The sequence below is a fragment of the Gadus chalcogrammus genome, chromosome 11 (genome assembly GCF_026213295.1).
Source record: "Gadus chalcogrammus isolate NIFS_2021 chromosome 11, NIFS_Gcha_1.0, whole genome shotgun sequence".
In the NCBI taxonomy this organism is placed as follows: Eukaryota; Metazoa; Chordata; class Actinopteri; order Gadiformes; family Gadidae; genus Gadus; species Gadus chalcogrammus.
This window is the reverse complement of record NC_079422.1, coordinates 4,143,437-4,156,912: the sequence shown is the minus strand read 5'-3', so window position 1 is coordinate 4,156,912 and position 13,476 is coordinate 4,143,437. Positions and strand designations below refer to the sequence as shown.

Here is a 13,476-nt window from a genome sequence, read left to right as displayed (position 1 = left end):
TATGTTGTATGTTTGTTGTATGTTTTGTGTTTATTACTTAAATAAATTAGCCTAATTGTTATAAGTCTCTGACTCTTAATTCTGAAACCGTTTAGACAGAAAAGAGTGGTGCAAAATTCCCGCGACAGGTATCGGCATCCGGTCTGTTTAGTAGTGGGGTCTCCATAACATTTAATTTGATAAATTTAAGGAAGAATCATAAATATCTGCATTTACTTTACTGAAATCATTTCAAAGTCTTATTCTGTGAGAGTACAATCTGAAGATGGGACAGTACGATGTTCTTTGTACCAATTTCTTAAACTTAACCATTATTTTCTACATTAATGTTTTCATGGCCCATTAGCCCATATTTCATGTTTGTGCTCTAATTAATATCTCTTTACCCTGTTCAAAATGTGGATATGTAAATAGAAGTCACAGAAATGCTTACTCATGCATTATGTGCTGCCTATATTTCCTGCCATGTTTTAGTTATGTGGTGGTGATGTTTTTCATATTATCGCCAACTTCAAAGAAATAAAATAAAGAAATCTTGTTTAGGCAAGGCAAGGCAAGGCAAGGCAACTTTATTTATATAGCACTTTTCATACACAAGGCAGACTCAAAGTGCTTCACATATAAACATTGTTATACATTAAAAAAGAAAAGAAAACATATGCAAAGAAATTAGTAAAATAGAAAGTTAAAAAGGCTTTTTAGTAAGTAAAATTGAAAGTGAGTTAAAAAGGCATTTTAGTAAAATAAAGCTAAAGTATTTAAGATTTAGCAGAAAGCTAAAGCAAACATAAAAGTCTTCAATCTTGTTTTGAAGGTGCTCAGAGTTGGGGCAAGTCTTAAATCCTCAGGGAGTTTATTCCAGCTATTTGTTGCATAGTAACTAAATCCTGTTTTCCCATGTTTTGTGTTTACTCGGGGGATAATTAACAGATTGGTCTCAGAAGATCTTAGTGTTCTAGAAGGCTTATGTAGTGGAAGCATATCAGTTAAATATTTTGGGCCTAAACCATGTAGGGATTTATAGGTTAGCAACATGATTTTAAAATCAATTCTCTGACCTACAGGAAGCCAATGTAACGATTTAAGAATTGGTGTAATATGTTCAAATTTTTTGGTCTTTGTTAATACTCTAGCAGCAGCATTCTGAACAAGCTGAAGCTTCCTTAGAGTTTGTTTTGGGAGACCTGTAAGGAGACCATTGCAGTAATCAAGCTTACTAGTGATAAAGGCATGTACAAGTTTTTGTAAGTCTTCTGTGGACATGAGCCCTCTAAGTCTTGCTACATTTTTAAGGTGATAATATGCAGATTTTGTAACTGATTTGATGTGACTTTCGAAATGTAAATCAGAATCCATGATAACCCCTAGGTTTCTGGCTTTGATTGAGGTTTTCAGGGACAGAGAGTGAAGGTGTTGGGTTACTTTAAGCCTTTCCGTTTTAGCACCAAATACAATTATCTCTGTTTTATCCTCATTTAGCTGAAGGAAATTTCGGCACATCCAGTCTTTCACTTGCTCAATGCACTGGCACAGCAGATCTATGGGCCGATAGTCATTTGGTGATAGCGATACATAGATTTGCGTGTCATCAGCATAGCAATGATGGTCAATATTGTTATTATGCATGATTTGCCCTAGTGGGAGCATGTAGATGTTGAATAAAGAGGGTCCTAAGATCGAACCTTGTGGGACTCCACACATCACGTTGGTTGATTCTGATACAAAGTCGCCGATGGAAACAAAGTAGTTCCTATTTTGTAGGTAGGATCTGAACCAATTTAAGACTGTGCCTGAAAGTCTTAAATTGGTTTTAAAGTCTTTTATCCCATTTAATTTTTTATCTTCAGTGTTACCCCATGTAATAGGCAGTTATGTTTCATTATGCTGTGCACTGATCTTGGTTGTCTTCCTCTTGCACCTTTCCAATTTTCTGGAATTCCATTGCCCTCCAATTCAACACATTTCCTGGGGTAAAATTGCGGTTACTGGCATAGCGCCTTAATTCACATGGGGAGAGGACAGAGTCCCACATGTGGACATCCTGCATCATCCCCACAAATGATTGTTTCAAGTCAAACCCGCCACCATAGGAGTCCTGTTCCTGACCCAGGATAGTGATTGGCGCTTCATTGAGGGGTTCTCCTTGATGTATAAACCTTCTAGAGCTAGGCTGGCCATCGAGCCACACTTGAGTCAGCCCAGTCTCAGAAGACCATGTGCCACAGATGGAGACCCACTTGTTCAATGGTATAAACATCATGGGGAAATCAGCCACGGCATCCTGAACCAGCATCCTGATTGAAGTTGCTTCAAGTTTGAAAATCCCAAAGGCATTTATATGGGTGCGAGTAGCCAGTGAGAAGATCGCATAGTCCCGAGTGATATCTGTGAAGGATCTATTTAAAAAAATAAAGAACAAATGATTAATCTGGTCATGTAATGGAATAGAAAAACAAAACATTGATCAATTTATAGCAACCTGACGCAGGCTGTAACTGCCTGGAATCTGGTCTTTGGTGTCATTAATTTTACATGATCTGTGACGGTTTCTTTAGGAAAAGTGAGCATTTTGCCTGAGAGATCTATAGAGAAGGGAAAAGCCAGTGAAGAATATATGCAACAATTAAAAGAAGCACATTCATTCATATAATTCTACATTATTATATCATCATGATAACAAATGTTAAGTTGATTTACCTTTAGGGATTGAGCAACATGTTGTGAACACAGCCATCAATAGTATTACCTTCTCCATCTTTATTAAAATAGAAATTGACAAGTTTTCAAAGGCCTATCTCTTTTGGCAAGTAGGTTAGAATATGTACAATTTATTATTAAGCTACTCACCGTATTGCTGTGTAGGCTATGTATTGCGGATTGTAAAATATCAGACGAACATCCACCTTTATGTGATTCAAGTAGGTCACAGAGCAAGTGGGTTTATCAGTCTGACCCTTCTGTAAATAAAACGATCCTATCAGAACTAAGGGACTTGTCCTGGTGTGCTGTGTCCATTGTCGCAATCTAGGACGGAGAAAGAGGGACAAGACCCCTCCACATTTCAAAATGATACAGCCTCCTAACCCTTGCTTCGTTTACCAGTATTAAATGTGATTTTTATTTCAGAATATATATACAATGGAAGTTGATTGGTCGTGGTAAACAAGCATGTAATTAAAACACATTATCAAACTAAAATAAAATGTATCATAATAATAACAACAAATAAAAGATTCATGCAATAAATAATTGGAGCTCTCAAATAATTTCAGCTCTTGGGCTGTGTTCCAATATGCATACTATCCGCACTTAGGGGCCACTCACACTAGGGCCGCGGCCCCGGGCCGGGCCCGAGCTCATTTGCATACTAAAGTCTAGAACGTTTGGCTAGTGTGACCATGCCATCCGTATTCCAGCACGGAACAGACCCTTGGCCACGGCACACTTGGGAGAGGTGTGCCGTGGCCAAAGTACAGATGCTAATGAGATGACACGCGCACACGCGCGGATACGCAACGTGAGCTGGATGACGTAGTCCTTGCGCGACCCTTCTTTCTTTATAGGTCCATGCCCTTCTTCCCTACAACAATCATTTCAAACAATGGCGGCAAGCGGTTCACGAGTGGGTTTACGTTGGTGCGATAGTGAAGTCGAGTTTTTACTTGAAATTTGGGCCGACGACAGCATTCACGTTGTTGTTCTCAATTGTTGTTATGGCGGCGAGGACGCTTGGTGATGACGTATTTATCGTATTACGACGTGATGACGTATGTATGAAGGAGCAATCGTGCCCAGGCCACGGCCTTTGGGAGCAGTGTGACCACGGGCCAGCGGGGGGAGTGGGGAGGGGGGGAATCGTGCTGAATCTTCCTGCAGCACGGAACAGGCAAACGGCCCTAGTGTGAGTGGCCCCTTACTATACTTAGTTTGAGTACGTAGGCCGTTCCAATTAAGATCGGGCAAAAATAAGTGTCCTAAAAAGACCCGGATGGTGCACTCAAAACGGTCAAACCGCGAAGTGTGGATCGATCGTTCTTTAATAGGTCCATGCAGAGCAATAGAGAGAGAAGAGATGCGACACTCTGTGATCTCGCCGGCGGGGTGGTCACATGGTTCATGTAAGTCTGTATAGTTCCAAACACGCTGCGCTACCAAGTTCATATATGGGACTGACAGCAGCGATTGCAATATTGAATGGTAAATATTATTTAAAAAAACACATACCCAAGTACTTTCCTGACTATTGTTGCATATTTGTAAATGTCAGTTTTACATTTGGAGTGGTAGGGTGACAACTGAAAGCTACTTAGATACGATTTAAGTTTGAGGGAAAGCTTCACGTTCTTGTTAGCATGCTAGCACTAGGCTACTGACTTTAGCGGATTAACCTTAACTTTTACCTTACTACATCTGTTCTGAAATCAAAGACGATTCAAGATGTTCATTTTTGTGCAACTGGACTTTTGAATTTCCTTGATTTTGCTTGTAATTCCGATTCACTCTCCGACAACACCCGTCGTCAGAGAGCGATTGAGAAAGCAGGGCAGCAACAGTCCATTTAGCATTTAGTTTCCAGGCAACTTCTTCTGATGAGGCAGAAGCTGACCACACAACTATGATACTTTTAAGACTAAGCCATACACAAAGTATCAAATATATTAAAGAATAACAATTCATTACACTTGGATGAATGAAATAGTATTTTTTTTATTAAACAATGAGACAACAAGAATGTGTGTGTGTATCCAACTTGAGAAACAAGAACAAAGTGGAAGAACAGGGATGAATATTGTGTATATATATATCTATAGTTAGGTCCTTAAATATTGCGACGTCGACACAATTCTAATCTTTTTGGCTCTATACACCACCACAATGGATTTGAAATAAAACGAAGAAGATGTGCTTTAACTGCAGACTTTCAGCCTTAATTTGAGGGGTATTTACATCTAAATCAGGTGAACGGTGTAGGAATTACAACAGTTTGTATATGTGCCTCCCACTTTTTAAGGGACCAAAGCTAATGGGACAATTGGCTGCTCAGCTGTTCCATGGCTTGGTGTGTGTTATTCCCTCATTATCCCATTTACAAGGAGCAGATAAAAGGTCTAAAGTTCATTGCAAGTGTGCTATTTGCATTTGGAATCTGTTGCTTTTAACTCTCAATATGAGATCCAAAAAGCTGTCACTATCAGTGAAGCAAGCCATCATTAGGCTGAAAAATCGAAACAAACCCATCAGAGAGATAGCAAAAACATTAGGTGTGGCCAAATCAACTGTTTGGAACATTCTTAGACTGCTGACAAAAGCGGCAGGATGAATTCTGAAGTGTTTCGGGGAATATTATCTGCTCATATTCAGCCAAATGTTTCAGAACTCATTGGACGGCACTTCACAGTGCAGATGGACAATGACCCGAAGCATACTGCGAAAGCAACCAAAGAGTTTTTGGAGGCAAAGAAGTGAAATGTTATGCAATGGCCAAGTCAATCACCTGACCTGAATCCGATTGAGCATGCATTTCACTTGCTGAAGACAAAACTGAAGGGAAAATGCCCCAAGAACAAGCAGAAACTGAAGACAGTTGCAGTAGAGGCCTGGCAGAGCATCACCAGTGATGAAAACCAGCGTCTGGTGATGTCTATGCATTCCAGACTTAAGGCTGTAATTGACTGCAAAGGATTTGCAACCAAGTATTAAAAAGTGAAAGTTTGATTTATGATTGTTAATTTGTCCCATTTCTTTTGGTGCCTTAAAAAGTGGGAGGCACATATACAAACTGTTGTTATTCCTACACCGTTCACCTGATTTGGATGTTAATAGGCTCAAATTAAAGCTGAAAGTCACTAGTTAAAGCACATCTTGTTCGTTTAATTTCAAATCCATTGTGATGGAGCACAGAGCCAAAAATATTAGAATTGTGTCGATGTCCCAATATTTATGGACCTGACTGTATATAACTGCTAACAAGAGAGGAATACAGTGAGGAAAGGAGAAAATTAAAAAAACAATAACTAATAAAATGGACCACTGGTTATAAAACCCTCCAGCAAATGCAGATTCCACTGCCTAACATCTGCACACTGCAAAGGAGGATGCAGCATGTAAAGCTGAAGCCAGGAGTCAAGTGTTTGAGATGCTGAGTGTTTAGAAAAAAATCCTCTCCACATATATCAGGCTGAGGTTTGTGGAACCAAAAACAAGTGGGAACAAGTATGACTAAGAACAACAAAACAAACATACAGTAAGTGTGAACAACAACAGCAAAGTAGAGCCAGGGGGTATCAATAAATAAAACAAAGTTAGTTATGTTATGTTATAGTTATTATGAACAAGAACAAGAAATGTGTGAACAGGTGTGCGTGTATATCTAATTTGAAAAACAAGAACAAAGTGAAGGAACAGGGAGAAATATTTTAAGTTATTAATACAATAATAAATACTCCATATACATCAGGCTGAGGTTAAGGATAGCAAAGTGCATTAGGTCGAAAGGAAGGACAACAATCGCAGCCGTCGCCGGCGCCACCACCACCACCGCCACCAGCAGTTGCCACCAACAACAGCCGTCGCCAGCACAAGCCGCCACCACTAGCTGCAGAAGTCGACACCACCATCCTTCGCCACCACCAGCCAGCCACCGCCATCAGCATCCACCATCAGCAGCATCCACCATCAGCAGCCTTCAGCAGCATCCACCATCAGCAGCATCCACCATCAGCAGCATCCACCATCAGCAGCATCCACCATCAGCAGCATCCACCATCAGCAGCATCCACCATCAGCAGCATCCACCATCAGCAGCCTTCAGCAGCATCCACCATCAGCAGCATCCACCATCAGCAGCATCCACCATCAGCAGCATCCACCATCAGCAGCATCCACCATCAGCAGTAGCCGCCGCCAACAGCACCAGCATCAACCACCTGCAGGAGAGGGAAAATAATCAGAGAAGACCTTGAATAGCCTGTATGTCGATCAGTTTCCCCACACATGGCCGAATTGCTGCCAAGTTGGGGAAGGGATGGACAGAAGCTTACATTATGAAAAGAATAATGACAATACTGTCTGTGTAATAACCTTTTTTAATCTCATTATGGCTTATATTTTTTGTGTGGAATAATTTGTATTCATATATGTAATCCAACAGCCTTTACAAGGGTATAATTAGACAAAAGCAACCTTATTTCTACTAACTTTAGCATCAGACACACAGTACTCAGCTGATTAGCTAACACCGTCAGGTTCAGCAGATTAAACCCGTTGTTAATCAACCTTATTGATCCTGGTAATCCTACATCAATAACTTACTTAATAAAAGTTGTCAGAGATTCACTATTTAACTTCTGGTGCAGTGATACCTTCACAGCTGGCGAAATCGGGCTGACTAACTAGCAGGCAATGACTGAAAATCGGTCGTCTACCAAGATAAAATATATATATAATTATGCTGTGCACATACAAATAAAAAAAACATATGCATCATAAAAGCCCTCTGATGTAATATAGAGAGTGGACAATTCAAAAGAGGTAGCTATTTCAATTTATCTCTGGAGATACCTTCACAGCTTGAGCATGGTAAAGTTGGTTTTATATTGAACGTTGGATATTCGACACCTTCGAAAAATCTATTTAGCACTGGCTTCGATGGACGAATTTGTGTCAAACCAACTTTGATGTGTTAATAGAAGGCCTGCCTATAGAACACAAACCTTATTTTGTAAAAAAAAAAACACATTTTGATTTTATTCCATTTTTAATGTTGATAAATGCTTTAAATCTATGCAGCTTCACTTTTTGACTTACCCATGTCAAAACACATGTGGTGAACTCAGCTAACTGTCCTACACGTAACACAACGCTTAATTAAAAAAAAAAAAAAGTTTGATTTGATATATATTTTTAATGTTAATAAAATGCTTTAAATCTATTATGCGGCTTGACCTTTTGACCTACCCATATCAAAACACACCTGGTGAACTCAGCTAACTACCCCACACATAAAACAAAGCATCTTTTCTCAAAAAACCCACCCTTTGATTTTATAAATATTTTTTACTCTCAAAAAATGCTATAAATCCATTATGCGGCTTGACCTTTTGACCTACCCATATAAAAACACACCTGGTGAACTCAGCTAACTGCCCCACACATAACAAAAAGCTTATATTTATTTCAAAACACAATTTATAGAATTTTTTTTAAAAGGACCTATTAAGCTTTTTCTACTTTTATGACCTATAAACGTTGTTATAATGATTGATAGTCATGTTTAACCATACTAAAGTGTCAAATAATGACGTACATGCATTTCGACGTATTCCCTGCTGACAGTCTGGGGTGGCTGTGAAGAGCGCTAAACACTCGGGACAACGTTTGCGATTCACTTGTTCACATTTCCGGGAAATCATCTAGAGGCACTCCTGCCGCGCCCCCATATGCCTGGTCAAATCTGCCCGCACGCGTGCTTCAAGGAAGGTAACCAATCACAACAGAGTTGGGTTGGCAGGAAGGGGGCGAGGGGGCGGAGAAGGACGAAATCGAGGGAATGCTGAAAGCGCCCAGATGAGAGGAAGAGTTTCCGGAAAATCTACATCGTTTTTTGTGTATGGTTAAACATGACTATCAATCATTATAACAACGTTTATAGGTCATAAAAATCGAAAAGCATAATAGGTCCCCTTTAATGTTAAAAAATTCTATAAATCTAGAGAGCAGTTAGCTCATTTTTCTTATGTGACCATTTTGTTATTGTGTCAAAAACATACAACTATTATTAGGTGGATACCAATACCAATAAACCCAAATTGTGGTACTACACCCAAAGGTGGCGCTATTTAAAAAAATGATGAACTAGCCTAATTTCTCCTTACCCGAATGACCTGGACTCAAAATTCTTTGTCATATTAATCTCTAAAATCACATGCATCTTTTTCAGCCTGTTCTGGTCCACAGTCTCAACCCATTTTGCCTATGACCATTTTCTAATGTAGCTAACAATAAACAACGACTAGCCAATTTCATGACACAATCACAAAGACAAACGGGAACGCTATGAATGCTCCGAGAACGGAAATTACGTCACAATTGCAACTCGGAAGGCTGGTGTCCGAGGCATCAAGATAACTCCTCTCTCCCCCGAACACCATTTCCCATAATCCTCCACGATAGCTTTGACAACCAGTGGAGAATCCAAAATGGGGCTCGAAAGTACTATGGTTTGGTAAGAACATAAAATTTGATATTGCGTGTAAATGTTTCTTTATTTATTTATTTTTTATCCACATTGTCTCCTAAAGTAGGTGACCCGGTGGCCTTGCTCTGGTTCTAAGTCAACATTTAATAACCTGCGTGTCCCTTGTTTATCATCATTGCGGGCTCAGTGAACGCCTGAGTCATTTTCCCAGCTAGCTTACAACAATGTCATCCTATCTGAAAGATATCGTTCGCCACTGGTTCCGTCCTTAACGATTCTTCTCGAGATACTAGTGTTGGGCTAACGTTTTATTGTGTTGACTGTTCTGATGAGAAAATGATGAGAAAAACACGACTGTTGGACCTCAGCAATTCATCTTGTTGTATTGATCTGTATTCAGGTATTGTTGTCTATCTTAATGAATAGCTATAATTGGGTGGCTATAGGATCTATATAGCGTATAGTCTAATGATGGCAAAGCCCAGACATATGCCATTGGTGTCAACCGTCAGCACAATTTTCACTGAATCCCCAGACTCAACTAAAGCTTTGGATAGTTGGGTTCATCAGACCACTTTGTCTCCTCTCTTAGTGTGGATAACAGTGAATACATGCGCAATGGAGACTTCATGCCCACAAGACTACAAGCCCAACAGGACGCAGTGAATATCGTCTGTCACTCAAAGACCCGCAGCAACCCAGAGAACAACGTGGGCCTCATTACTATGGCCGAGTAAGAAGGCAACACATTGTGTATACATTGAGCAAAAAACCGAATTTACCGTTAATATTAATAATAAAAATATGTACATCTTTTGTCAGCAATTGCGAAGTGCTGACCACGTTGACTCCAGACACGGGAAGGATTCTGTCCAAGCTGCACGCTGTCCAGCCCCGTGGAAACATCTGCTTCTGCACAGGCATCAGGGTGGCACATGTGAGTAGAGGGACTGAATAGAAATCACTGCAGCCTCCAAGTAGCTTCTAATCTTCTTAATTCTCCTTTTAAAGGCAACAAGGTAGGATGTTTGAGAAAATAACAAAAACATACGGTATTAGCTATTTTCAAGTAACCAAATGTTAGTGACACTAAGGTTTGAGTACTTCGTATGGAACCAGGCTCGACTGCCACCTGCGGTGCTGTGCTGCATGTCGTCGACTTTATTCTCCAGACCAGTTTTACCGTCCCTCTCAACTGTCTCTCAACTTCTGTGTCACAAGAGGCACAAAAAAGTCCATACTGTTTTTCACAAAATAAGACCATTGAGGCCCTCCGCCCGGCCCCCTACTCAGCATCAGGCAAACCATAGAAATAAATGGAGTTCAGGACACAGGATCAAGTGCATTAGTTTCTAGGAGATTCATTTTAAATTGTTCAATGGTCAAAGTCTGTGAACTTTAATGTCAGACCAACCGTTTAAGAAGTTACATAGAGGACCGAAATTGCGTTTCCCCATCCTCCAAATGTGCTATTAATATATTTACCAAACAACATATTACATAATAACCTAATAATGCAAAAAGACAATAACAAACATATAACATAACATAATAATAGTGCAATAAGACAACATTGAATACACACAACATATATAGACAGACAGTGTATACATTATACAGAATAGAATATTCACAGTGTTGTGAAGTAGTTATTGTGATTCAAATAAAGGTGCAATATAGTAAAGTGCGAAAGTGCCGAAGTATAGTCCCTGGTTCACTGTTTTTGTGTCCTCTGCAGCTTGCTCTGAAGCACAGACAGGGGAAAAACCACAAGATGCGCATCATTGCATTTGTTGGCAGTCCAGTTGAAGACAACGAGAAGGATGTAAGTTTGGCGTCTTGTACTCAATGTCAGTTGCCACTATTAAACAATTTGTTATTTACTTAAACATGTGTCAAGCAAGCAACCGTATTGCAATCAACCTCTTTAGTACATGTTTTACACCTAATGTTGCTGGACATATAGATTACCTAGATACGTTTGATGAAATTTAATATTTATGCCAAAAGCTTTCAGTTTTGGACTAAACAATGTTTTATTGTATGGCTTCATTATGAGCTGAAATTTTACAACTAGCTAGTATTCTCAAATTGTGAGCACACTATTGTCTCTGACAAAAAGCAGGTGTGTGCTTAATTTGTTGAACGATGTTTTCCTCTCCCCTAGTTGATTAAAATGGCCAAGCGTCTCAAAAAGGAAAAGGTCAATGTGGATATCATAAACTTTGGAGAGGAGGTATTTATTTTTCTTCTTTAAGGTGTGAGTGGAACCCCCTGATTCCGCTTGAATTTGAATCCCATGAGATTTGAAAAAATTAGTTTTAGGCTACGAGTTCTAGGAAGATGGCGAGTTCTCCCCAAGGTTACTACCCACGCCCTTTTTTTACCGTTGTGTATGAGAGTTATGTTGAGCGATGATGTATATAAAATGCCACTCATTGGCATTATACTACGAGTACCCGAGAAGTGCAACCCTCTCGCAGAAATCAATATCAACTGATGCCCAAACGGAGCTCCGCCAATCACACGCATCCTGTCTGAGAAACATAACAATACTTCCGATATGGATATCAACAGCAACCGCTGTCCAGATGAAGTTCCACACGTCCACAATCATTGTGACGTTATACCATAAGTGACAGAAGCTTAAACCTAACTCGTACGTGGCCTTCAGCATCAAGCACCGGCCAGATCGTGTATGTAAGACCCTTTTATGTTTTACCCACAGGAGATTAACACAGAGAAGCTGACTACCTTCATAAACACCCTGAATGGAAAAGAGGGAGCGGGATCTCACCTGGTTACCGTTCCTCCAGGGCCCAGCCTGGCCGATGCTCTCCTTTCCTCACCCATCTTGGCCGGGGAGGGCGGTGCTATCCTCGGCCTTGGGGCCAGTGACTTTGAGTTTGGAGTGGATCCAAGCGCAGACCCTGAACTGGCCTTGGTAAACATTGTTATATGTGTTGCAACATATTGCAACATAGCATTAACCATTTGGTTAATCCTATTTTATTAGAAGACTCGATGATTTGCATAAGGCCAGTAGGCCTTTCAATTATAATTTTTGTATCATGGACCAGTTTACAGATAGTTGGTGATCATTATTCATCTGAACTATCTACAGGCCTTGAGAGTATCTATGGAGGAGCAGAGGCAGAGGCAGGAGGACGAGGCCCGTAGAGCTTCTGTGGTGTCTGCTGCTGAGGCCGGGGTGCCCTCCCCTGCAGACGGTAAGCGAGTGTCTACCACTCAGTTTGGCACCCAATCCAACTCTATTGTTCTGTTGGAGTTCTCTTCTTTCGCCAAGTGTTCTCTTCTTATTCCTTACTTTGTTTCATTTGTTTCTGTTGCAGAGAGTGAGGAGGCCCTGTTGAAGATGTCTGTCACTCAGACAGACACAGCCACACCTGCTCTGCCTGACTTCAGCCGCATGACGGAGGACGAGCAGATCGCATATGCACTGCAGATGTCCATGCAGGGGGGAGGTTGGTCACTAAAAACTTTTGAGAAGCATGACCTTGATTTGCATATAGATATACAGCTTTCTATTGCAATAATTCACATTGGTTTACAATGCAAGTTTGTCCCTCTGTCTCAGAGATTGGAGGTGAGGACATGGACACTGGGGCTGACATGGAATCCACTGAGGCCAAGGTAAGAGTCCATTCCCAGGGAAATATTTGCCACATCTTCCTTGTTATTAGTTTACATTGATTTGTATCATCCTTGATGTCCGTAGGATGAGGAGGACTACGATGTCATGCAAGACCCAGAGTTTCTTCAGAGTGTCTTAGAAAATCTCCCTGGAGTGGACCCCAATAACGAAGCCATCCGCAATGCAATGGGTTCTCTTGCCCCCCAAACAGGGTCAAAACCTGACGCCAAGAAGGATGAGGAAAGCAATAAATAAAGAGTGTAGGACTAATAAACAAAATAAGGCCAGGTGTAATTTTATTTCAGTTTAACCGATTAACCTGAACTCACTTGACAAGGCATTCTGTACAACCATAAACTTCATGTCAACTTCCTTCAATATTTTTCTATTTGAAACATGTGTGACACATTAGTGTGCGTGAGTTTATTTGTGCATGTTTGTGTCTGGACATAATTGAGGCTTTTGTATTGCGATGACTGCAACAACTACTTAATAAACGTACAATATGAAAATTGCCATTGGTGAGCAAATTTATGAAACGAGTTAGGGAGGAAATGGTCTTCCATGTCAATCTAGACCTTTTTTTTTCCTTTAGGATTTGATCATTAAACGAACAGCAAATGTA

The 13,476-nt window shown here is 40.3% G+C and overlaps 2 protein-coding genes across 2 annotated transcripts; one reads left to right on the top strand and one right to left on the bottom strand.

The window, feature by feature from the left end:
• Positions 1-260: 260 nt before the first annotated feature.
• On the bottom strand, positions 261-2,952 carry LOC130391322 (serum amyloid P-component-like). The gene is made up of 4 exons (XM_056601381.1): positions 2,848-2,952; positions 2,698-2,755; positions 2,480-2,582; positions 261-2,396 (listed from the first exon to the last, which is right to left on the bottom strand). The coding sequence occupies exons 2-4, from the start codon at positions 2,753-2,755 to the stop codon at positions 1,880-1,882; spliced, it is 678 nt and encodes a 225-aa protein (XP_056457356.1). The 5' UTR covers positions 2,848-2,952; the 3' UTR covers positions 261-1,879.
• A 6,169-nt stretch (positions 2,953-9,121) lies between these two features.
• LOC130391784 (26S proteasome non-ATPase regulatory subunit 4-like) lies at positions 9,122-13,385 on the top strand. The gene is made up of 10 exons (XM_056602051.1): positions 9,122-9,223; positions 9,789-9,929; positions 10,019-10,133; positions 10,935-11,021; positions 11,364-11,432; positions 11,925-12,140; positions 12,321-12,426; positions 12,550-12,681; positions 12,795-12,850; positions 12,936-13,385. The coding sequence occupies exons 1-10, from the start codon at positions 9,198-9,200 to the stop codon at positions 13,104-13,106; spliced, it is 1,119 nt and encodes a 372-aa protein (XP_056458026.1). The 5' UTR covers positions 9,122-9,197; the 3' UTR covers positions 13,107-13,385.
• Positions 13,386-13,476: the final 91 nt, after the last annotated feature.

Coding starts and splice junctions, on each gene's coding strand:
- LOC130391322 (XM_056601381.1), bottom strand. CDS start 2,755: ATGGAGAAGGTAATACTATTGATGGCTGTGTTCACAACATGTTGCTCA. Junction 2,583..2,697: donor ATGTTGCTCAATCCCTAAAG/GTAAATCAACTT, acceptor CCTTCTCTATAG/ATCTCTCAGGCAAAATGCTC. Junction 2,397..2,479: donor GCAGTTACAGCCTGCGTCAG/GTTGCTATAAAT, acceptor TTTTTTAAATAG/ATCCTTCACAGATATCACTC.
- LOC130391784 (XM_056602051.1), top strand. CDS start 9,198: ATGGGGCTCGAAAGTACTATGGTTTG. Junction 12,141..12,320: donor CAGACCCTGAACTGGCCTTG/GTAAACATTGTT, acceptor AACTATCTACAG/GCCTTGAGAGTATCTATGGA. Junction 12,682..12,794: donor GATGTCCATGCAGGGGGGAG/GTTGGTCACTAA, acceptor CCTCTGTCTCAG/AGATTGGAGGTGAGGACATG.